General features: G+C 47.3%; 1 protein-coding gene across 3 annotated transcripts in view; it reads right to left on the reverse strand.

The window, feature by feature from the left end:
* The window catches only part of LOC137377219 (deformed epidermal autoregulatory factor 1 homolog), a 322,407-nt gene that overhangs the window by 247,794 nt on the left and 49,801 nt on the right, over nt 1-24,812 (reverse strand). For all 3 annotated transcript variants that reach the window (XM_068046757.1, XM_068046756.1, XM_068046755.1), the window contains exon 6: nt 14,122-14,187. In XM_068046757.1, coding sequence (XP_067902858.1) covers nt 14,122-14,187 — 66 coding nt within the window. The remainder of the gene's footprint in view (nt 1-14,121; nt 14,188-24,812) is intronic.

Raw genomic sequence — 24,812 nt, forward strand, 5'->3', positions numbered from 1 at the left:
GACTGAGTGAAAGGAGCCGAGTGACTGAGAGAAAGGAGCAGAGTGACTGAGAGAAAGGAGCAGAGTGACTGAGAGAAAGGAGCAGAGTGACTGAGAGAAAGGAGCAGAGTGACTGGGAGAAAGGAGCAGAGTGACTGAGAGAAAGGAGCAGAGTGACTGAGAGAAAGGAGCAGAGTGACTGAGAGAAAGGAGCAGAGTGACTGAGAGAAAGGAGGAGAGTGACAGGGAGAAAGGAGCAGAGTGACTGAGAGAAAGGAGGAGAGTGACTGAGAGAAAGGAGCAGAGTGACTGAGAGAAAGGAGCAGAGTGACTGAGAGAAAGGAGCAGAGTGACTGAGAGAAAGGAGCAGAGTGACTGAGAGAAAGGAACAGAGTGACTGAGAGAAAGGAGCAGAGTGACTGAGAGAAAGGTGGAGATTGACTGGGAGAAAGGCGCAGAGTGACTGGGAGAAAGGAGGAGAGTGACTGAGAGAAAGGAACAGAGTGACTGAGAGAAAGGAACAGAGTGACTGAGAGAAAGGAGCAGAGTGACTGAGAGAAAGGTGGAGATTGACTGGGAGAAAGGAGGAGAGTGACTGGGAGAAAGGAGGAGAGTGGCTGAGAGAAAGGAGCAGAGTGACAGAGAAAGGAGCAGAGTGACTGAGAGAAAGGAGCAGAGTGAATGAGAGAAAGGAGCAGAGTGACTGAGAGAAAGGAGCAGAGTGACTGAGAGAAAGGAGCAGAGTGACTGAGAGAAAGGAGCAGAGTGACTGAGAGAAAGGTCGAGATTTACTGGGAGAAAGGAGGAGAGAGACTGGGAGAAAGGAGGAGAGTGACTGGGAGAAAGGAGCAGAGTGACTGAGCGAAAGGAGCAGAGTGACTGAGAGAAAGGAGCAGAGTGACTGAGAGAAAGGAGCAGAGTGACTGAGAGAAAGGAGCAGAGTGACTGAGAGAAAAGAGCAGACTGACTGAGAGATAGGAGCAGAGTGACGGAGAGAAAGGAGCAGAGTGACTGAGAGAAAGGAGCAGAGTGACTGAGAGAAAGGCGCAGAGTGACTGAGAGAAAGGCGCAGAGTGACTGAGAGAAAGGCGCAGAGTGACTGAGAGAAAGGCGCAGAGTGACTGAGAGAAAGGAGCAGAGTGACTGAGAGAAAGTTGCAGAGTGACTGAGAGAAAGGAGCAGAGTGACTGAGAGAAAGGAGCAGAGTGACTGAGAGAAAGGTGCCGAGTGACTGAGAGAAAGGAGCCGAGTGACTGAGAGAAAGGAGACGAGTGACTGAGAGAAAGGAGACGAGTGACTGAGAGAAAGGAGACGAGTGACTGAGAGAAAGGAGCAGAGTGACTGAGAGAAAGGAGCAGAGTGACTGAGAGAAAGGAGCAGAGTGACTGAGAGATAGGTGGAGATTGACTGGGAGAAAGGAGGAGAGTGACTGGGTGAAAGGAGCAGAGTGACTGAGAGAAAGGAGCACAGTGACTGAGAGAAAGGAGCAGAGTGACTGAGAGAAAGGTGGAGATTGACTGGGAGAAAGGAGCAGAGTGACTGGGAGAAAGGAGGAGAGTGACTGAGAGAAAGGAGCAGAGTGACAGAGAAAGGAGCAGAGTGACAGAGAAAGGAGCAGAGTGACTGAGAGAAAGGAGCAGAGTGAATGAGAGAAAGGAGCAGAGTGACTGAGAGAAAGGAGCAGAGTGACTGAGAGAAAGGAGCAGAGTGACTGAGAGAAAGGTGGAGATTGACTGGGAGAAAGGAGGAGAGTGACTGGGAGAAAGGAGGAGAGTGACTGGGAGAAAGGAGCAGAGTGACTGAGAGAAAGGAGCAGAGTGACTGAGAGAAAAGAGCAGAGTGACTGAGAGACAAGAGCAGAGTGACTGAGAGAAAGGTGGAGAGTGACTGGGAGAAAGAAGGAGAGTGACTGGGAGAAAGTGCAGAGTGACTGAGAGAAAGTGCAGAGTGACTGAGAGAAAGTGCAGAGTGACTGAGAGAAAGTGCAGAGTGACTGAGAGAAAGTGCAGAGTGACAGAGCAAGGAGCAGAGTGACTGAGAGAAAGTGCAGAGTGACTGAGAGAAAGGAACAGAGTGACTGAGAGAAAGGAGCAGAGTGACTGAGAGAAAGGAGCAGAGTGACTGAGAGAAAGGAGCAGAGTGACTGAGAGAAAGGAGCAGAGTGACTGAGAGAAAGGAGCAGAGTGACTGAGAGAATGAAGCAGAGTGACTGAGAGAAAGTGCAGAGTAACTGAGAGAAAGTGCAGAGTGACTGAGAGAAAGGACCAGTGACTGAGAGAAAGGGCAGAGTGACTGAGAGAAAGGGCAGAGTGACTGAGAGAAAGGAGCCGAGTGACTGAGAGAAAGGAGCCGAGTGACTGAGAGAAAGGAGCAGAGTGACTGAGAGAAAGGAGCAGAGTGACTGAGAGAAAGGAGCAGAGTGACTGAGAGAAAAGAGCAGAGTGACTGAGAGAAAGGAGCAGAGTGACTGAGAGAAAGGAGCAGATTGACTGAGAGAAAGGAGCAGAGTGACTGAGAGAAAGGAGCAGATTGACTGAGAGAAAGGAGCAGAGTGACTGAGAGAAAGGAGCAGAGTGACTGGGAGAAAGGAGCAGAGTGACTGAGAGAAAGGAGCAGAGTGACTGAGAGAAAGGAGCAGAGTGACTGAGAGAAAGGAGCAGAGTGACTGAGAGAAAGGTGGAGATTGACCGGGAGAAAGGAGGAGAGTGACTGGGAGAAAGGAGCAGAGTGACTGAGAGAAAGGAGGAGAGTGATTGAGAGAAAGGAGCAGAGTGACTGAGAGAAAGGAGCAGAGTGACTGAGAGAAAGGAGCAGAGTGACTGAGAGAAAGGAGCAGAGTGACTGAGAGAAAGGAGCAGAGTGACTGAGAGAAAGGTGGAGATTGACTGGGAGAAAGGCGCAGAGTGACTGGGAGAAAGGAGGAGAGTGACTGAGAGAAAGGAGCAGAGTGACTGAGAGAAAGGAGCAGAGTGACAGAGAGAAAGGAGCAGAGTGACAGAGAGAAAGGAGCAGAGTGACTGAGAGAAAGGTGGAGATTGACTGGGAGAAAGGAGGAGAGTGACTGGGAGGAAGGAGGAGAGTGACTGGGAGAAAGGAGGAGAGTGACTGGGAGAAAGGAGCAGAGTGACTGAGAGAAAGGAGCAGAGTGACTGAGAGAAAGGAGCAGAGTGACTGAGAGAAAGGAGCAGAGTGACTGAGAGAAAAGAGCAGAGTGACTGAGAGAAAGGAGCAGAGTGACTGAGAGAAAGGAGCAGAGTGACTGAGAGAAAGGCGCAGAGTGACTGAGAGAAAGGAGCCGAGTGACTGAGAGAAAGGAGCAGAGTGACTGAGAGAAAGTTCAGAGTGACTGAGAGAAAGGAGCAGAGTGACTGAGAGAAAGGAGCAGAGTGACTGAGAGAAAGGAGCAGAGTGACTGAGAGAAAGGCGCAGAGTGACTGAGAGAAAGGAGCCGAGTGACTGAGAGAAAGGAGCAGAGTGACTGAGAGAAAGGAGCAGAGTGACTGAGAGAAGGGTGGAGATTGACTGAGAGAAAGGAGGAGAGTGACTGAGAGAAAGGAGGAGAGTGACTGGGAGAAAGGAGCAGAGTGACTGAGAGAAAACAGCAGAGTGACTGAGAGAAAGGAGGAGAGTGACTGAGAGAAAGGAGAAGAGTGACTGGGAGAAAAGGGCAGAGTGACTGGGAGAAAAGGGCAGAGTGACTGAGAGAAAGGAGGAGAGTGACTGAGAGAAAGGAGGAGAGTGACTGGGAGAAAAGGGCAGAGTGACTTGGAGAAAAGGGCAGAGTGACTGGGAGAAAAGGGCAGAGTGACTGAGAGAAAAGAGAAGAGTGACTGAGAGAAAAGAGCAGAGTGACTGAGAGAAAGGAGCAGAGTGACTGAGAGAAAGTGCAGAGTGACTGAAAGTGCAGAGTGACTGAGAGAAAGGAGCAGAATGACTGAGAGAAAGGAGCAGAATGACTGAGAGAAAGGAGCAGAGTGACTGAGAGAAAGTGCAGAGTGACTGAGAGAAAGTGCAGAGTGACTGAGAGAAAGGAGCAGAGTGACTGAGAGAAAGGAGCAGAGTGACTGAGAGAAAGTGCAGAGTGACTGAGAGAAAGTGCAGAGTGACTGAGAGAAAGGAGCAGAGTGACTGAGAGAAAGGAGCAGAGTGACTGAGAGAAAGGAGCAGAATGACTGAGAGAAAGGAGCAGAATAACTGAGAGAAAGGAGCAGAGTGACTGAGAGAAAGGAGCAGAGTGACTGAAAGTGCAGAGTGACTGAGAGAAAGGAGCAGAATGACTGAGAGAAAGTGCAGAGTGACTGAGAGAAAGGAGCAGAGTGACTGAGAGAAAGTGCAGAGTGACTGAGAGAAAGTGCAGAGTGACTGAGAGAAAGGAGCAGAGTGACTGAGAGAAAGGAGCAGAGTGACTGAGAGAAAGTGCAGAGTGACTGAGAGAAAGGAGCAGAGTGACTGAGAGAAAGGAGCAGAGTGACTGAGAGAAAGTGCAGAGTGACTGAGAGAAAGTGCAGAGTGACTGAGAGAAAGGAGCAGAGTGACTGAGAGAAAGTGCAGAGTGACTGAGAGAAAGGAGCAGAGTGACTGAGAGAAAGGAGCAGAGTGACTGAGAGAAAGGAGCAGAATGACTGAGAGAAAGGAGCAGAATGACTGAGAGAAAGGAGCAGAGTGACTGAGAGAAAGGAGCAGAGTGACTGAGAGAAAGGAGCAGAGTGACTGAAAGTGCAGAGTGACTGAGAGAAAGGAGCAGAATGACTGAGAGAAAGTGCAGAGTGACTGAGAGAAAGGAGCAGAGTGACTGAGAGAAAGGAGCAGAGTGACTGAGAGAAAGTGCAGAGTGACTGAGAGAAAGTGCAGAGTGACTGAGAGAAAGTAGCAGAGTGACTGAGAGAAAGGAGCAGAGTGACTTAGAGAAAGTGCAGAGTGACTGAGAGAAAGCAGCAGAGTGACTGAGAGCTTCCTGAGTTTTGTTGGAGCTGCACCCATCCAGGCAAGTGGAGAGTATTCCATCACACTCCTGACTTGTGCCTTTTAGATGGTGGACAGGCTTTTGGGAGTCAGGAGGTGAGTCACCTGCTTCAGGATTCCTAGTCTCTGACCTGCTCTTGCAGTCACCATATTTATATGGCTACTCCAGTCCAGTTTCTGGTCATTGGTATGCCCAGGATGTTGACAGTGGGGGATTTAGTGATGGTAATGCCATTGAATGCCAAGGGGAGATGGTTAGATTCTCTCTTGTTGGAGATGGTCATTGCCTGGCACTTCTGTGGCACGAATGTTACCTGTCACTTATCAGCCCAAGCCTGGATATTGTCTAGGTCTTGCTGCATTTCTACACGGACTGCTTCAGTATCTGAGGAATCGCGAATGGTTCTGAACATTGTGCAATCAACAGCGAACATCCCCACCTCTGACCTTATGATTGAAGGAATGTCATTGATGAAGCAGTTGAAGATGGTTGGGCCTAGGACACTACCCTGAGGAACTCCTGCAGTGATGTTCTGGAGTTGAGATGATTGACCTCCAACAACCACAACCATCTTACTTTGCGATAGGTACGACTCCAACCAGCGGAGAGTTTTCCCCCTAATTTCCATTGACTCCAGTTTTGCTAGGGCTCCTTGATGCCATACTCAGTCAAATGCTGCCTTGATGTCAAGGGCAGTCACTCTCACCTCACCTCTTGAGTTCAGCTCTTTTGTCCATGTTTGAACCAAGGCTGTGATGAGGCCTGGAGCTGAGTGGCCCTGGCGGAATCCAAACTGAGCATCACTGAGCAGGTTATTGCTAAGCAAGTGCCACTTGATAGCACTGTCGATGACACCTTCCATCACTTTACTGATGATTGAGTGTAGACAAATTGGGGCGGTAATTGGCCAGGTTGGACATGTCCTGCTTTTTGTATACAGGACATACCTGGGCAATTTTCCACATTGCCGGATAGATGCCAGTGTTGTAGCTGCACTTGGCTAAGGGCGCGGCAAGTTCTGCAGCACTGGTCTTCAGTACTATTGCTGGAATGCTGTCAGGGTCCATAGCCTTTGCAGTATCCAGTGCCTTCAGTCGTTTCTTGATATCACGCGGAGTGAATCAAATTGGCTGAAGTCTGGCATCTGTGATGCTGGGGACTTCAGGAGGAGGCCGAGATGGATCATCAACTCGGCACTTCTGGCTGAAGATTGTTGAAAATGCTTCAGCCTTATCTTTCGCACTGATGTGCTGGGCTCCCCCATCATTGAGCATGAGGATATTTGTGGAGCTACCTCCTCCAGTTAGTTGTTTAATTGTCCACCACCATTCACGGCTGGATGTGGCAGGACTGCAGAGCTTAGATCTGATCCATTAATTATGGGATCGCTTAGCTCTGTCTATTGCATGCTGCTTACGCAGTTTGGCACACAGATAGTCCTGTGTTGTAGCTTCACCAGGTTGACACCTCATTTTGAGGTGTCTTGGCATGCTCTCCTGCACTCTTCATTGAACCAGGGTTGGACCCCTGGCTTGATGGTGATCGTAGAGTGGGGGATATGCCAGGCCATGAGGTTACAGATTGTGGTTGAGTACAATTCTGCTGCTGCTGATGGCCCACAGTGCCTCAGGGATGCCCAGTTTTGCATTGCTAGATCTGTTCGAAACCTATCCCATTTAGCACGCTAGTAGTGCCACACAACACGAAGGAGGGTATCCTCAATGTGAAGACGGGACTTTGTCTCCACAAGGATTGTGTGGTGGTCACTCCTACCAATACTGTCATGGACAGATGCATCTGCGGCAGGTAGATTGGTGAGGACGAAGTCAAGTATATTTTTCCCTCACCACCTGCTGCAGACCCAGTCTCGCAGCGATGTCCTTTAGGACTCGGCCAGCTCAGTCAATAGTGGTGCTACTGAGGCACTCTTGGTGATGGATATTGAAGTCCCCCACCCAGAGTACATTGTGCGCCCTTGCCACCCTCAGTTCTTCCTCCAAGTGGTGTTCAACATGGAGGAGTACTGATTCATCAGCTGAGGGAGAGCGGTAGATGGTAATCAGCAGGAGGTTTCCTTGCCCATGCTGAACTGATGCCATGAGACTTTATGGCGTCTGGAGTCAATGTTGAGGACTCCCAGGGCAACTCGATCCCAACTGTATACCACTGTGCCGCCACATCTGCTGGGTCTGTCCTGCCGGTGGGACAGGACATAGCCGGGGATGGTGATGGCGGTGTCTGGGTAAGGTATGATTCGGTGAGTATGACTATGTCAGGCTGTTGTTCGACTAGTCTGTGGGACAGCTCTCCCAACTTTGGCACATGCCCCCAGATGCTCGTAGGGAGGACTTTGCAGGATCAACAGGGCTGGGTTTGCCGTTGTCGTTTCCGATGCCATGTGGTCCGTCCAGTTTCGTTCCTTATTGACTTTGTAGCAGTTAGATACAACTGAGTGGCTTGCTAGGCCATTTCAGAGGGCATTTAAGAGTCAACCACATTGCTGAGAGTCTGGAGACGCATGTAGGCCAGACCAGGTAAGGACATTAGCGAACCAGATGGGTTTTTATAACAATCGACAATGGTTTCATGGCCATCATTAGACTAGCATTTTTTTTATTTCAGATTTTAATTAATTGAATTCAAATTCCACCTTCTGCCATGGTGGGATTCGAACCCATGTCTCCAGAGCAATACCCTGGGTCTTTGGGTTACTAGTCCAGTGACAATACTACTGCGTGCAGAGGGATCTGAATGTCCTTGCACACAAAACACAAAAAGTTAGTATGCAGGTACAGCATGTGATTAAGAAGGCAAATGCTATGTTGTTATTTATTGCAACAGGAATGGAATATAAAAGTAGAGATGTTTTGCTGCAGTTGTACAGGGCATTGGTGAGACCACATCCAGAGTACTGTGTACAGTTTTGGTCTTTTACTTAAGAAAGGATATAATTGCATTGGAAGCAGTTTCGGAAAGGTTCACTCGACTGATTCCTGGGATGACAGGATTATTTTATGAGAAAAGGTTGGACAGGTTGGGTCTGTATTCATTGGAGTTTAGAAGGAATAGAGGTGATCTTATTTAAACATCCAAGACCCTGAGGGGACTTGACAGGGTGGATGTTGAAAGGAAGTTTCCCCTTGTGGAAGGGACTAAAACTAGGGGGCACAGTTTAAAAATAAGGGCTCTCCCATTTAAGACAGAGATGAGGAGAAATTCTTTCTCTCAGAGGGTTGTGAGTCTCTCTTCCCCGGAAAGCAGTGGAGGAAGGGTCATTGAATGTTTTTAAAGCAGAGGTAGACAGATTCTTGACAAACAAGGGAGTCAAAGGGTATCGGGGAGAGGTAGGAAAGTGTAGTTGTGTCCACAAACAAATCAGCCATGAATTTACACAATGGCGGAGCAGTCTGCAGGGGCTGAGTAGTCTTCTCCTGATCCTAGTTTGAATGTAAAGGTGAAGAGTGACTGAGAGAAAAGGCACAGAGTGAACAACAGAAAGGCACGGAGTGACCAAGAAAAGTGCAGAGTGACCGGGGAACAGGTGCAGAGTGACTGAGAGAAAAGTGCAGAGTGACCGGGGAAAAGGCGCGGAGTGACTGTATAAAGGGTGCAGTGAAAGGCACAGAGTGAATAAGAGAAAAGCGGAGAGCGACTGAGAGAAAGATGCTGTGAAAGGCGCAGAGTGACCATAGAGTGTTTAAATAGAACAACCTAGTGATTACATTGACCACAAAATGACCAGCAGTTAAGCTCAGCAGGGACTTGAATTGGTTATCAGTTTTGTTTCTTATTCTGAACAGCTGTGTTAATTAACTCAAATGTGTTAACCAGTGCACTACCAAAGGGAGTAAATCCCTATGTGAGTGAGCTGAGAGATTCCTGCAGTCTCCTTTACATTCTGGGGTTAATCCCATGATCCTCTGTTTTGGGGGAATAACCAGAAAATTAGAGCCAGGCCATTCAGGAGTGATGTCAGGAAGCACTTCTTCACACAAAAGGGAGTGGAAAGTGGAACTCTCTTTCCCCGAAAAGCTGTTGAGGTTGGGGATCAACTGAAAATTACAAGGCTAATTTTTTTGCTGGGTAAAGGTATCAAGGGATATGAAGCAAAGGTGGGTAAGCGGTAAGCGGAGGTAAGATACAGGGCAGTCTTGATCTAATTGAATGGCAGAACAAGCTCAGGGGGCTGAATGGCCTCCTACTCTTCCTATCCCTCACTCCCTGGGAGCAGCCTTGTTTGCAGAGAGTATGGGTTGGGGGAATCTGGTTACGCTGGTCGAATCTTCTGGAGGTATAAAAATCTCGGGCATTGCGACCATTTCCGGGTCCTGACCCTGTTGGTGTCTGAGGTCCACACGCAACATGATCTTAAAGGAGGCAGCCATTTAACAAGCCACCTCCAGGAGCCCTGTCCAATTAGAGATGATGGCCGGGTTCCAAAGTCAGACGATGCATTCAGCACAGCCCATGGATATGGCCGCCGGTTACCATCACACTGTGGCGATGCTGAGGGATCAGCAGCAGGAGCAGCACTGGCGTAATAGAGGTAACATCAGTAGGAGGGGAAACAGCTGCCATTACAGGTACTGCATTAGAAGAGATATCAGTCTCTGTGAACTGACTGCAATGGTAGGCCAGGGGGGGGGGGGATACATGAGCATTGAGAATTACTGCCACCAAATGATGAAAAGGTCTCAACCCTTCTGCAGCTTGGATTTCCTGCTGTGAAACAACCTCCGATGCATTGCTGGGCTCCTTACACAACAGGTGTCCTGCGCAACGCTGGGAAATTTGTCTCTTTCTATAAAAATGGCCATTAATTGAGGTCTTAACTGTCCTAAATAAAAACAAAAAGTGCTGGAAATACTCAGCAGGTCAGGCAGCATCTGTGGAGAGAGAAGCAAACTTAAGGCTTCAGGTCTGTGACCTTTCATCAGAACTGGCAAAGGTTAGAAAAGAATTAGGTTTTAAGCTAGTGAAGGGGAGGGGAGGGGAGGGGGTGGGGGAGAGAACAAAGGGGAAGGTGTCTGATAGGGCAGGAGAGATTAAATAACAAAGATTTCCGAATTGCCTGCCCATCTCCCATGGGTGGGTGACCAATTCCATTCATCGCCAACCCATGGGAAATGCGTCCAGAGGCGGGAATACATCAGGAAGGCGAGCCAACATGCTGGATTCTAAATTACAACACTTTACCACCTCCAAAACTGCCTCCAAAGGGCTGGGAAAATTCCAGTCTCTGTCTCTGACTTGCATCATGGTGTGGCTTCACAGATGGGAGCACAAAATTAACATCTGTACGACTCTCTCAGAAACTCATAGAGATAATAGACCATGGAGACTGTAATCATACACTCTCTTTGGCCTCCTTGTCTCGAGAGACAATGGGTAAGCACCTGGAGGTGGTCAGTGGTTTGTGGAGCAGCGCCTGGAGTGGATATAAAGGCCAATTCAAGAGTGACAGACTCTTCCACAGGCATTGCAGATAAAATTGGTTGTCGGGGCTGTTACACAGTTGGCTCTCTTCTTGCACTTCTGCCTCTTTTCCTGCCAACTGCTAAGCCTCTTCGACTCGTCTCTCTTTAGCCCCGCCTTTATAGCTGTCCATCAGCTCTGGCAATTGCTGGCAACTGACTCCCACGACTTGTGGTCGATGTCGCAGAACTTCATGTCGCGTTTGCAGACATCTTTAAAGTGGAGACATGGACGGCCGGTGGGTCTGCTACCAGTGACGAGCTTGCTGTACAATGTGTCCTTGGGGATCCTGCCATCTTCCATGCGGCTCACATGGCCAAGTCATCTCAAGCGTCGCTGGCTCAGTAGGGCTGGGGATGTTGGCCGCCTCGAGGACTTCTGCGTTGGAGATATGGTCCTGCCACCTGATGTCAAGGATTCTCCGGAGACAGCGAAGATGGAATGCGTTGAGACGTCGCTCTTGGCTGACATACGTTGTCCAGGCCTCACTGCCATAGAGCAAGGTACTGAGGACACAGGCTTGAAACACTCGGACTTTTGTGTTCCGTGTCAGTGCGCCATTTTCCCACACTCTTGGCCAGTCTGGACATAGCAGTGGAAGCCTTTCCCATGCGCTTGTTGATTTCTGCATCGAGACACAGGTTACTGGTGATAGTTGAGCCTAGGTAGGTGAACTCTTGAAGGTGGTCGCCGATATTGATGGATGGAACGTTTCTGACGTCCTGTCCCATGATGTTCGTTTTCTTGAGGCTGATGTTTAGGCCAAATTCATGGCAGCCGCAGTCCTGTCAATGAGTCTCTGCAGACACTCTTCAGTGTGGGATGTTAATACAGCATCATCAGCAAAGAGGAGTTCCCTGATGAGGGCTTTCCGTACTTTGGTCTTCGCTCCAAGATGGGCAAGGTTGAACAACCTGCCATCTGATCTTGTGTGGACAAAAATTCCTTCTTCTGAAGACTTAAACACATGAGAGTGCAGCAGTGAGAAGAAGATCCCAAACAGCGTAGGTGCGAGAACACAGCCTTGTTTCACACCACTCAGGATAGGAAAGGGGTCTGACAAGGTACCATTATGCTGAATTGTGCCTTTCATATTGTCATGGAATGAGATGATGATACATAGTAGCTTTGGTGGACATCTGATCTTTGCTAGTAGTCTGAAAAGACCACGTTTACTGATGAGGTCAAAGGCTTTGGTGAGATCAATGAAGGCAACGTAGAGGGGCATCCGTTATTCACGGCATTTCTCCTGAAACTGCCGAAGGGAGAACAACATCTCTCTGCTCGAAAGTCGCACTGTGCCTCAGGGTAGACAAACTCAGCCAGCTTCTGGAGTCTGTTTAAAACGACTCGAGCGAAGGCTTTCCCCACTATGCTGAGCAGGGAGATTCCACGGTAGTTGTTGTAGTCACCGCGGTCACCCTTGCTCTTATAGAGGGTGATGATATTGGCCTCGCGCATGTCCTGTGATACTGCTCCCTCATCCCAACACAGGCAAAGCAGTTCATGTAGTGCTGAGAGTATAGCAGGCTTGGCACTCTTGATTATTTCAGGGGTAATGCCGTCCTTTCCAGGGGCTTTTCCACTGGCTAGAGAATCGATGGCATTACTGAATTCCGATTTAGTTGGCTGTTCGTCCAGCTTATCCATGACTGGCAGAGACTGGGCTGCATTGAGGGCGGTCTCAGTTACAACATTCTCCCTGGAGTACAGTTCTAGGTAGTGCTCCACCCAGCGGTCCATTTCCTTGCGTTGGTCAGTGATCGTTTCCCTTGATTTAGACTTGAGGGGGGGGCGATCTTCTTGATGGTTGGCCCAAAAGCTCTATTAATGCCATCATACATTCCTCTGATGTTTCCGGTGTCGGAGGCCAGCTGAATATGACTGCATAGGTGTTGCCAGTAGTCATTTGCGCGGCGCCTGGCTGTTCTTTGTGCAGTGCTTCTCGCAACTTTAAGTGCTAAGGATGTTAACTTGCTGGGGGCTTTCTTGTAGTTCAACAGTGCAATGCGCTTAGAGGCTATGACAGGTTCCAGCTCTTCAAAGTGAGATTGAAACCAGTCTGCATTTTGCTTCTCACGTTTGCCAAATCATAGATGGCGTCTCTGATGTGGGCCCACTTGGTCTCTGCATGCCCTGCAGGAGTGTTTTGAAGGGCTTTTTCAAGTGAATTAAGAAACTTATGTAACAGCTGTGGGTAAGCAATTCTGTTAGTGTCGATGTGCGGACGGACCTTCTGCTTGGAGTGGTGCAGCTTCTTTGGTCTGAGTCTAACCTTGCTGCACACCAGGGAGTGGTCAGTGTCGTAGTCCGCACTGTGGAAGCTGCGTGTGATTTGAACGCCTTGTGACGATGAGGTCCAGCTGGTGCCAACGACGTGATCTTGGGTGTCTCCATGAAACCTGGTGACAGGTTTTAGTATGAAAGAACGAGTTGGTGATGCAGAGGTTGTGATAGGTACACAACTCCAGCAGTCTCTGCCCATTCTCATTCATCCTTCCAATGCCATAGTGCCCAAGGCAGGAGGGCCATGAGTCATGGTCGGCCCCAACCCTGGTGTTAAAGTCCCCCAGCAGGAACAAATGTTTGGTATTAGGAATGCTACTAATGATATTATGGAGTTCCTCATAGAACTGGTCTTTAACTTCAGGTGCGGAGCAGAGTGTTGGAGCATAGATGCTGAGTAGGTGTACTGGACCAGAGGCAGTGAGCAGTCGGATGGAAAGTATGCATTCCGAGCCATTTGTAGGTGGCTCTATCATGCTGAGCAAAGAGTTTCTGATGGCGAAGCCCACTCCATGCTGTCTTGGTTCTTCAGGATCCCTGCCCTGCCAGAAGAAGGTGTAGTCTTGCTCTCTTAGTGATCCGCTCGCAGGGAGGCGTGTCTCCTGAAGTGCTGCAATGTCCACATTGAGTCTACTGAGCTCATTGTTAATGATGGCGGTCTTCCGAGAGTCGTTGATTTGTGTAAGGTCTTCCAACAGACTGGTACCTTCTTTCCTTTGTTTGTCGTGCTGTTTGGAGCGCTATTACAGTCCACTTGTTAGGCAATGACCCTGAGCTCCAAGCACCCACTGAAGCATGTGGACTGTGGCAGGACAGAACCTTACTGACCGGGGGCTTCCCGGTTTATTTATTTTTTATTTTTATTATTTAGAGATACAGCACTGAAACAGGCCCTTCGGCCCACCGAGTCTGTGCCGACCAACAACCACCCATTTATACTAACCCTACAGTAATCCCATATTCCCTACCATCTACCTACACTAGGGGCAATTTACAACGGCCAATTTACCTATCACCTGCAAGTCTTTGGCTGTGGGAGGAAACCAGAGCACCCGGCGAAAACCCATGCAGACACAGGGAGAACTTGCAAACTCCGCACAGGCAGTACCCAGAATCGAACCCGGGTCCCTGGAACTGTGAGGCTGCAGTGCTAACCACTGCGCCGCCCTTTTTTTTGAGGCGGGCGGTAGCTGTTCAGTGAGATGCGATGCCCTCTCCCACCGACAAAGGCAACCCGTGGCGCCCAATCTCCACACCAATTGAGCTGGACTTAAAACCTGTAACTGCTGCCTTCCGTATTGTACAGATAATGGACCATGGAGACTGTAATCATACACTACATGTGTGAAATTTGATATTCTGTGGCTCTAAACATTAACAGCATCATTATAACCACAAATTCCCAACTAGTAACTTACCAGAGACATGTCATCACAGCAAGCTGCACAGGTGCACGAAGCTGCATGGGGATTCAGGATGCCATCCTGGAAAATAGAACCACAGAAATATCAATACAGATAGTCACAGAATCAGAAAGTACTGAAATACTCAGCAGGTCTGGAAGCATCTGTGGAGACAGAAACAGGGTTAACGTTTCAGGTCAGTGACCTTTCATCAGTTCAGGTCATCGACCTGAAACATTAACTCTAGTTTCTCTGCAAGGGGGAGGGCTTCAGATTTCTAGGGCATTGGGACAGGTTCTGGGGAAGGTGGGACCTGTACAAGCCTGATGGTCTCCACCTGAACAGGACCTTGCAGGAAGGTTTGCTAGTGCTGTTAAGGATGGTTTAAACTAGATTGGCAGGGGGATGGGAACCTGAGGGCAGTTTTAGATAGGACAATTTCAGGGCAGGGAACGGGAGGCAGAAAATTAGCGAGTGACTCTGAAAGACAGAAGAAGCAATGGTTAAAAAGTGTACAGCATAGGAATTGGGCAGTGTTAAAGGGTATTTACTTAAATGCAAGGAGTATAGTAAATAAAGCCGATGAGCTGAGGGCACTGATAGACACATGGCAACATGATATCGTTGCTTTCACAGAAACCTGGCTTCAAGAGGGGCAAGAATGGCAGCTCAGCATCCCTGGATTTGGAGTTTTCAGGTGGGATAGAGAGGGGGATAAACAAAAGCATTATTAGTTAAGGAATCAATACCGCTTTGAGGAGGGATGATATGCGAAATGAATCATCCAGTGAGGCCATATGGTGGAACTCAGAAATTAAAAAGGGGCAGACACACTACTATGAGTGTACTAAAGACCCCCAAATAGTGAGAGGGTGATAGAAGAACAAATATGTAGGCAAATTTCTGAGTGCAAAAACTATAGGGCAATAATTGTTGGGGATTTCAACTACCCCAATATCAACTGGGATGCAAACAGTGTGAAGGGCACAGGGGGCACAAAATTATTGAACTGCATTCAAGAGAACTTTTTTACCCAGCACATAACAAGCCCAACGAGAGGGGGTGCAATTCTAGATTTAGACTTCATCCACTTGCCCAGCTTCATTACTGAAGAAACAGTGGGTGACCATTTTGGAGACAGTGACCATAATACAGTTAGTTTTAGAATAATCCTAGAAAAGGAAAAAGATAACACAGGAGTAAAAGTTCTAAATTGGCTGAAGGCAAATTTTACGAAACTGAGAGGTGATCTGGTGAAAGTGGACTGGATACAGCTACTTGAAGGAAAAACAGTGGCAAACCAGTGGGAGGCATTCAAAAGCGAGATACTACAGGCACAGTGCAGGCATGTCCCCACAAAGATAAAGGGTGGTATGGCCAAATCTAGAGTCCCCTAGTTATCTAGAAACTTACAGGGTAAGTTAAAGCTCAAAAAGAAAGCTTATGACAATCAAAAAACTTAATACTTTAGAAAGCCTAGAAGAGTATAGATAGTGCAGGAGTGAAGTAAAAAAGAAAATTATAAAAGCAAAGAGAGGAAATGAAAAATTATTGGCAGGTAAAATCAAGGAAAACCCGAAGATATTTTATCAGTACATTAAGAGCATAAGGATAAATAAGGAAAGGGTAGGGCCTATCAGAGACGTACAAGGGAACTTATGCTTGGATGCAGAAGATGTGGGCAGGGTTCTTGATAAGTTTTTTGTCTCTGTCTTCACAAAGGAGAGGGATGATGCAGACATTGTAGTAAAAGAGGAGCAGTGTGAAATATTAGATACGATAAACATAATGAGAGAGGAAATACTAGAGGGTCTGACATCCTTGAAATTGGATAAATCACCAGGGCCAGATGGATTGCATCCCAGGTTGTTAATGGAGCCAAGAAGGAAATGGCAGATGCGCTGAGGATCATCTTCAAATCCTCACTGGATACAGGCGAGGTACCAGAGGATTGGAGATCTGTGAACGTTATACCAACGTTTAAAAAGGGTGCGAGGGATAGGCCAAATAATTATAGGCCGGTCAGTCTGACCTCGGTGGTGGGTAAATTGTTCGAATCAATTTTGAGGGACAGGATAAATGCCACTTAGAAAAGCACGGATTAATCAGGGATAGTCAGCATGGATTTGTTAAGGGAAGGTCATGTCTTACTAACTTGATTGAGTTTTTTGAGGAAGTAACAAGGAGCATTGATGAGAGTAGTGCAGTGGATGTGGTCTACATGGATTTTAATAAGGCATTTGACAAGGTCCCACATGGCAGACTGGTCAGCAAAATGAAAGTCCATGGGATACAGGGGAATGTGGCAGGTTGGATCCAAAATTGGCTCAGGGCCAGGAAACAAAGGGTAATAGTCGACGGATGCTTTTGCAAATGGAAAGCGGTTTCCAGTGGCATTCCACAGGGCTCAGTGTTGGGACCCTTGCTGTTTGTGGTTATATATTAATGATTTGGACTTAAATGTGGGGGGCATGATAGGGAAATTTGCTGATGACGCAAAAATTGGCTGTGCAGTTGATATTGAAGAGGATAGCTGTAGACTCCAGAATGATATCAATGGTTTGGTTGAGTGGGCGGAAAAGTAGCAAATGGAATTCAATCCAGAGAAGTGTCAGGTAATGCATTTGGGGAGGGCAAACAAAGCGAGGGAATACACAATAAACACGAGGATATTGAGAGGGGTCGAAGAAGAGACCTTGGAGTGCATGTCCACAGGTCCCTGACGGTGGCAGGACAGGTAAAGTGAAGAAGGCATATGGAATGCTTTCCTTTATTGGCCGAGGTATAGAATACAAAAGCAGGAATGTAATGCTGGAACTGTATAAAATACTGCTTAGGCCACAGTTGGAGTATTGTGTACAGTTCCGGTCACCACATTACAGGAAGGATGTAACTGCTCTGGAGAGAATACAGCGGAGATTTATAAGAATGTTGCCAGGGCTTGAAAGTTTCAGCTATGAGGAAAGATTGGATCAGCTATGGTTGTTTTCCTTAGAACAGAGGAGACTCAGGGGTGACTTAATTGAGGTGTACAAAATTATAAGGGGCCTAGATAGAGAAGTGTCATGAAGACCCCCACCTGCCAAGAATGAGGCATATTAATTTTGTCATATGAACATTGATTTTAAACTGTTGCTGGACCCAGGAAATGACTTGTTAAACAGATCAATTTTCTCTCTTGAGGTTCACGTCTTCAGTGGATTTGGAGTTCTGTGAGAAAGAGATGGGAGCAGACAAGAGAGGTCTTCTCAGTCCACAATGGCCTCTTTTATTACAAAGCAAGCTAACCAGAAAAGCCCATGAGGTTTATTCCCAGTTGCCAGATCAGAGTTCATCAAGTTATGAACTGACCAAAAATGCTATCCTCGGGGCATATGAATTAGTACCCGAAGCCTGGTGTCAAAAATTTAGAACCCTCAAGAAGCATGCTAATCAAACTTATCTGGAGTTTGAAAGAAGTAAGTAGCTGGCTTTTGACCAGTGGCTGAGGGCTCTTAAAGTACAGTTCAGCTATGAGAATCTCAGAGAAGTAATTCTGTTAAAGGAATTTAAACACTCTCTTCCACTCTCCTTAAAGACCCATGTAGAGGAGCAGCGGGTTCAGGGAGCCCAGCAAGCGGCCGTTCTGGCTGATGAGCTTGCTTCAATTTATAAGTCGGTTTCCCAGGGGAGAATCTTTGCTAGTCACCTCCACAAATCCCAAAAGGGCAAAAGGTGGGAAGGTGATAGGAGCCCAAGCAGTCCTGGGAGAGAAAGAAAAGCAGGAGACACAGGGGATCCTCCTCTAGCCGAAAAGAAAGGTGCTGTGAGCAGGGGTGAGACCTGGAGACCGGTGTGCTTCCATTGTTATAAGGCAGGTCATCTAAAAGCTGACGGCTGGAAATTAAAGGGAAAATCTGTAGGGTTAAACAGGGCTCATACACTCAGTGAAGAAGGAATCCTGGAGGAGAGCACAACAGAGCAAGCTGAGGACATAACTGTAGTAAGAGTGCAACCCAGGAAGTTTATTACTGCAAGTGCAGGAAAAGTTAATAGGATTCCTGAAGGTTATCAGGGTTTTGTGTCTGAAGGGAAAGTAACTCCATGCCCCTCATGTGGGGCAAGCAAGCCCATAGTAATTCTCAGGGACAGGGGCCATAGATCACTTTTACTGGGAAAAGGCCTGACCTTAATAGTGGTGAATGGTATTGGAAGGCAGTGTATACCTGAACACCGGGTGCACCTGGAATGCAACCTAGGTTCGGGACCGGTGACCGTAGGGATTGTCCCAAGTTTGCCTGTGGATGGGATTGGCCTGCTCCTCGGTAATGATCTGGCGGGGTGAAGGTGGTAGCCCCCCGCAGTAGTGAAAGAAAGACCACAGGAAGTCAAGAGACAGGGCAGTGGCAGGAGAATGTGTAGTGGATCAGGCCATGATCAAACCAGCTCCTCCAGGGGAGACTGAATTGGCACTGCAGGCAGATGACCAGGTCTGTCTGTCTGAGACTTTCTTTGGAAAGTTAGGAGACCCAGGGAATGAATTAAATGGATTTTCCCTAGCTGAGGCTCAGCAAGCCAACCCAGTATTGCGAGAATTAGCACAGGCTGCCCAGTCTGAAAATGAAGCCGAGGGAGTCCCTGATTGCTACTTTTTGAAAAATGAGGTACTGATGAGGAAATAGAGTTCTCCTCACAGACCAGAGAGCAAGGAGTGGACAGTAGTTCACCAGTTAGTGGTGCCGCAGAGGTACCGGACAGAAATATTAAGAAGGGCCCACAAGACTACAGTGGTTGTACATGCCGGTATACAAAAGACCAAAGTCCGCATAAGACAGCGGTTTGACTGGCCAAAACTCCACAAAGATGTGGTGGAGTACTGCAGGAGTTGTCACATGTGCCAGGTTGAGGGGAAACCCCAGCCTACAGTGAAATCTGCACTCCTACGTCCTGTACTGGTGTTAGGAGGTCCCTCCAGCAGAGGGCTGGTGAACTGTGAGGGACCCCCACAGAGAACCGAAAGGGACAGGCAGGCACAAGGCTGGCAAAAGGTTAGAAAGGGAAGGGGGAAAAGCGACCAAGAGGGCAGGTTAAAGGAAGTCCAGGAGGAATCCCAGATGAACACTCCTACTGTCCGATCAGCCAACCCCGACAAATTTGAAAAGTCAGACCCCGACATCCTCCTATGTAAATGAAGACACTAGAAGCACCCCACCAGAGTTGCTAACAAAATTTATAGGAACCTGCAGAAATAAAGACCAACCTCTAGGGAGCACAGAAACCATGAGGGTGATGCCTCACCTAGTCAAAGTGCCACAGGGAAGTGCAGTAGAGTCTGCATAAATACCTGCAGGCAGGAGTGTCCTAGAGGACAAAGGGGAGATTAGCAAAGAATTCTCTCCCACGGTCTGAAAAAAAGAGAACCGCCCATCCCCTGAAGTCCAAAAGCCTTTGCATGACTCAGCAAAGCACTGAAAGAGAGTTCAGGATAGACCGGCCCACTACTGACTCTCCTGAGGGAACAAATTCCAACTTAGGGCTAATCAAATCTAACCCTCCTCTTTGCAGACCTCAACAGGAACAAAGACCCTAGGCAGTCATGGAAATGGGACAACTGAAGAAAAACTTCCCCAAAGAACCACATGTTTACTGGGATGCCAAAAAATGGGCAGTTAAAGCAGCACTGGCAGCAAGAAAAGACACGCTGTAATAAGTTTTAGGATTTATGAATTAATGTGAATGAATAGGAGAGAGGGACGAGTGTTTTTCCCCTGTATCTTTTATGTTCTCTCTCGACCCTTTTTAATAAAATGTGTTTTTCTCAAATTGCATTTCATTCCGCTGGGTGTGGCAGTGCCATACAGATCCCCACATGCCAAGAATGAGGCATATTAATTTTGGCATATGAACAATGATTTAAACTGCTGCTGGAGCGAGGAAATTACTTGTTCAACAGATCAGCCGAGGTTGGAAAAAACATTTACATATTAACAGACAGTGCTTGTGGAGACAAAGGAACATTCCCTGACACATTCAACCCACAATGGACTTTGATCACCAGACATTGAAGATGAGGAAGCTCACATTCCAGGACGACTGCTAAAATGGCCAAATCCACAAACAAACATGGTTAAAACAGCTGGTCACATGACTAACTGGCTGGTCCAGTTTTTTTTTTGAATTAGTCACAAACAGTTTGAATTCAGAAAGACTGTTTGCTCCTGGACTGAGAAGACCTCTCCTGTCTGCTCCCATCTCTTTCTCACAGAACTCCAAATCCACTGAAGACGTGAACCTCAAGAGAGAAAATTCTCCTACATCGAACAAGGTTTAAGAATAATACTGGACCCCAACGAAAATCCAGATCTACCTACAATCAAGGACTCTACAGTGAGCTCGAAGAACAGTAACCAAAACCATTTTCAGATATTGCCTCAAACTTTTCCACTTTATTTCTTCTGCTCTTTTCTGTCTCTATCTGCATGTGTGTATTGCAGGTATTTAATAAAGTTCAACCTTTCTTCTTTAAACCTAAGAAAACCTGTTTGGTTGGTTTCTGTGCCGTATAATTGGAAAGCAGTGAACAAGGATTCACCAAGTGGGTGCTAAAACACGGTGTGTTAAACATTAAACCCTGTTACGGTAAGACCAGATGAAGGCTGGGAGGGAACTCTGGTCATAACAGGAGACAGAAAAGACCGGTTTCCCCTAGCAGAGGGGTCAAATACAAGTGGGCACAGATTTAAGGTGATTAGTAGAAGGATTAGACGGGACATGAGGAAAACCTTTTCACCCAGAGGGTGGTGGGTGTCTGGAATTCACTGCCAGGAATGGTGGTGAAGGCAGAAACCCTCAACTCATTTAAAAGGTACCTGGACATGCATCTGAAGTGCTGTAACCTGCAAGGCTATGGACCAGGTGCTGGAAGGTGGAATTAAATTGGGCGGCTAGTTTTTTCAGCCAGCGCTGACATAATGGGCTGAATGGCCTCCTTCTGTGCCATAATTTTTCTGTGGTTCTATGGTTCTCTCTCCAAAGATGCTGCCAAAAATGATGAGTATTACCACCATTTTTTGTTTTAATTTCAGATTTCCAGCATCCCCATTATTTTGCTTTTATTTTAGTCATAGAATTAGTCCTGGTATTGGGAGAGATTAGGCTCCAGACGTCATTCAATATGTGCCAAATGTTACACTGAATAGAACATCTAATCATCTACATAAAATGAGATTTTGCTCATGACAAGCCCAGGCTCTATTCAATGGAATTCCATCCCTAAACCTCTCCACTCCTCAGCCCCTCTCCTTTAAGACGCTGTTTAAAACAGTCTCTTTGATTGAGCTTTTGGTCACCTGTCCTAATATTTCACGTGGCTTGGTATCATTGTTTGATAATGCTCCAGTAAAGCATCTTAATGTGTTTCACTACGGTAAAGATACCGCATAACTACAAGCTGTTGTTAGTGTTACTGCATCCGAGCTCACAGGAGCTACTCCAGAAGATCTGATTCACAATGATCGTGCCTCTGAAAGCTTGAAGCTAGAATGGGTGAATCCAACACTTTCACATGCCTCACAATACTCATACTTGTACAGGTCGATACTAATTGGCTTAAAGTGGATGGTTATCAAGTAGAATTCTGGATTTTACAAACGGGAGCATAGACTATAAGTGTAAAAAGGTAGAGATAGATTTCTACAAAATGCTGGTTCAGCCACTGTTAGAGACTGGGTGCTGTTTTGTGTCCCTTTATAGAAAGGAGATTAAAGCCACAGAGTAAACAGTGTAGATTCACTAGGATGATGTCACAGATGAAGCTAGAGTTATAAGGAGATACAGGGACTGTTTCTACTGTAACAGCCAAAGATTTATTTAGAGGTTTTTAAAATTAGGAAGGGTTTTAATACAGTGAAGAGGAAAAGGACAAGCAGTACAGTTGTACAAGCGCAGAGAGTGGTGTCCAAGGAAACAGTGTTTGAGAGAGTTTGGATAGTGGAGGAAGCAGTTGCTTCGATGTGTAAACTTGCATCCTGAACGGCATGTTGCTTCCCACAGACCAGGATAAAGGAAATAATGGAGCAGGCGCCAGGGTTCTTGGACATGGTGGGGAACAGCCAGAAGTGGTAGATCAAGTCATAATCAGTAACATGGAGAATAGGATCCAGGCGGTCAGGAGTCACATGAACAGCTGGGCCTCAGAAGGTAGGAAATTCAGTATTATAATTAGTACCATGTGGGAGCCAGTTCAGGGACCAAGGTCAGGGAGGGGGCTCAGGCACCAGGCTTCAGGTCAAGGGCAGTTAGTAGGATATTTAAAGGTGTGGGGAGTGAGGAGGGGGGAAGAGTTGGATTAGACTGGGTGGGATATTAAAGGGTAAGGGGAGTGAGGGGGGAGTGTGGATTAGACTGGGTGGGATATTAAAGTATACAGGGAGTGAGGGGGAGAGTGGAATTGGACTGGGTGGGATATATTAAAGGGTATGGGGAGTGAGGTGGGAGTGTGGATTAGACTGGGTGGGATATTAAAGGGTATGGGGAGTGAGGGGGGAGAGTGGGATTAGACTGGGTGGGATATTAAAGGGTACGGGGAGTGAGGGGGGAGTGTGGATTAGACTGGGTGGGATATTAAAGGGTATGGGGAGTGAGGGGGGAGAGTGGGATTAGACTGGGTGGGATATTAAAGGATACAGGGAGTGAGGGGGAGAGTGGGATTGGACTGGGTGGGATATTAAAGGGTATGGGGAGTGAGGGGGGAGTATGGATTAGAGTGGGTGGGATATTAAAGGGTGTGGGGAGTGAGGGGGGAGAGTGGGATTAGACTGGGTGGGATATTAAAGGGTACGGGGAGTGAGGGGGGAGTGTGGATTAGAGTGGGTGGGATATTAAAGGGTATGGGGAGTGAGGGGGGAGAGTGGGATTAGACTGGGTGGGATATTAAAGGATACAGGGAGTGAGGGAGTGAGATTAGACTGGGTGGGATATTAAAGCATACAGGGAGTGAGGGTGGGGGGGTGGGGAGAATGGGATTAGACTGGGTGGGATATTGAAGGGTACAGGGGGTGAGGGGGAGAGTGGGATTAGACTGGATGGGATATTAAAGGGTATGGGGAGTGAGGGGGAGAGTGGGATAAGAGTGGGTGGGATATTAAAGTGTACAGGGAGTGAGGGGGAGAGTGGGATTAGACTGGGTGTGATATTAAAGGGTGTGGGGAGTGAGGGGGAAGAGTGGGATTAGACTGGGTGCGATATTAAAGGGTGTGGGGAGTGAGGGGGAAGAGTGGGATTAGACTGGGCGGGATATTGAAGGGTACGGGGAGTGAGGGGGGAGTGTGGGATTAGACTGGGTGGGATATTAAAGGGTGTGGGGAGTGAGGGGGAAGAGTGGGATTAGACTGGGCGGGATATTGAAGGGTAGGGTTCGGGAATGAGGGGCAGAGTGGGATTAGACTGGGTGGGATATTGAAGGGTACGGGGAATGAGGGGGAGAGTGGGATTGGACTGGGTGGGATATTTAAAGGACATCATTCTCGTAATCTATGAGACCAGTTTTCCATTGTGAGTAGAGGGGAGAATTATTCCGAATTAAATCCTTGCATTCTGTGATACTGAGTTGTGGTTTGAGATATTTATTTAAAACGGAAGGCAGTTAGAAGTAAACAAAGAACAATGATGTCATGGTTTGTGTGTGAAGTGTGAAATAGCCTGTGAGTCAATCTGTTGCATTGGAAAGTGGCACAGCAACAGAGACACCTCCAGAAACATCAGCAGCTCAGAGATTGTTAGGTCTAAATGCTGATTTTGAAAGTATTTGGAACACCTATTAATTATGTGCTTAGCTGTCAGAACACAATTTATCCATTTTTGAAATAAAAGCAAAATACTGCAGATGCTGGAAATCTGAAATAGAAACAAGAAATGCTGGAAATACTCAGCAGGTCTGGGAGCATCTGTGGAGAGAGAAGCAGAGTTAACATTTCAAGTCAGTGACGCTTCATCAGAACTGGCAGATATTAGAAATGTAAAAGGTTTTAAGCAAGTAAAGCGGGGGGGCAAGAGATAACAAAAGAGGTGTTGATAGGACAGAGAGTCACAGAGAATAACTGACCAGAAGGCCATGGAACAAAGGCAAACGGTAGATTAATGGAGTGCTGAAGGACAAAGCGTTAGTACAGAGAGGGTGTGAATAAACTGTAAAGCACAAAGCACTCCAAGCACAAACATTAAAAAAGTGGGTAGGCACAGTAGAAACAAACTAAAAAAACTAAAATAAAAAATAAATAATAATTAAACATAAAAAGGGGGGTCCGTCATGCTGTGAAATTATTGAACTCAATGTTCAGTCCGGCAGGCTGTAGTGTGTCTAATCGGTAAATGAGATGCTGTTCCTCGAGCTTGCGTTGATGTTCACTGGAACACTGCAGTAATCCCAGGACACAGATGTGACCATGAGAGCAGTCGGGGGGTGGGGGTGGGGGGTGTTGAAATGACAAGCAACCGGAAGCTCAGGGTCCTGCTTGCGGACTGAGCGGAGATGTTCCGCAAAGCGGTCACCCAATCTGCGTTTGGTCTCCCCAATGTAGAGGAGACCACATTGTGAGCAGCGAATACAGTATACTACATTGAAAGAAGTACAAGTAAATTGCTGCTTCACCTGAAAGGAGTGTTTTGGGCCTTGGATAGTGAGAGAGAGGAGGTAAATGGGCAGGTATTACACCTCCTGCAATAGCAGG

The sequence above is a fragment of the Heterodontus francisci genome, chromosome 14 (assembly GCF_036365525.1).
Source record: "Heterodontus francisci isolate sHetFra1 chromosome 14, sHetFra1.hap1, whole genome shotgun sequence".
Classification (NCBI taxonomy): Eukaryota; Metazoa; Chordata; class Chondrichthyes; order Heterodontiformes; family Heterodontidae; genus Heterodontus; species Heterodontus francisci.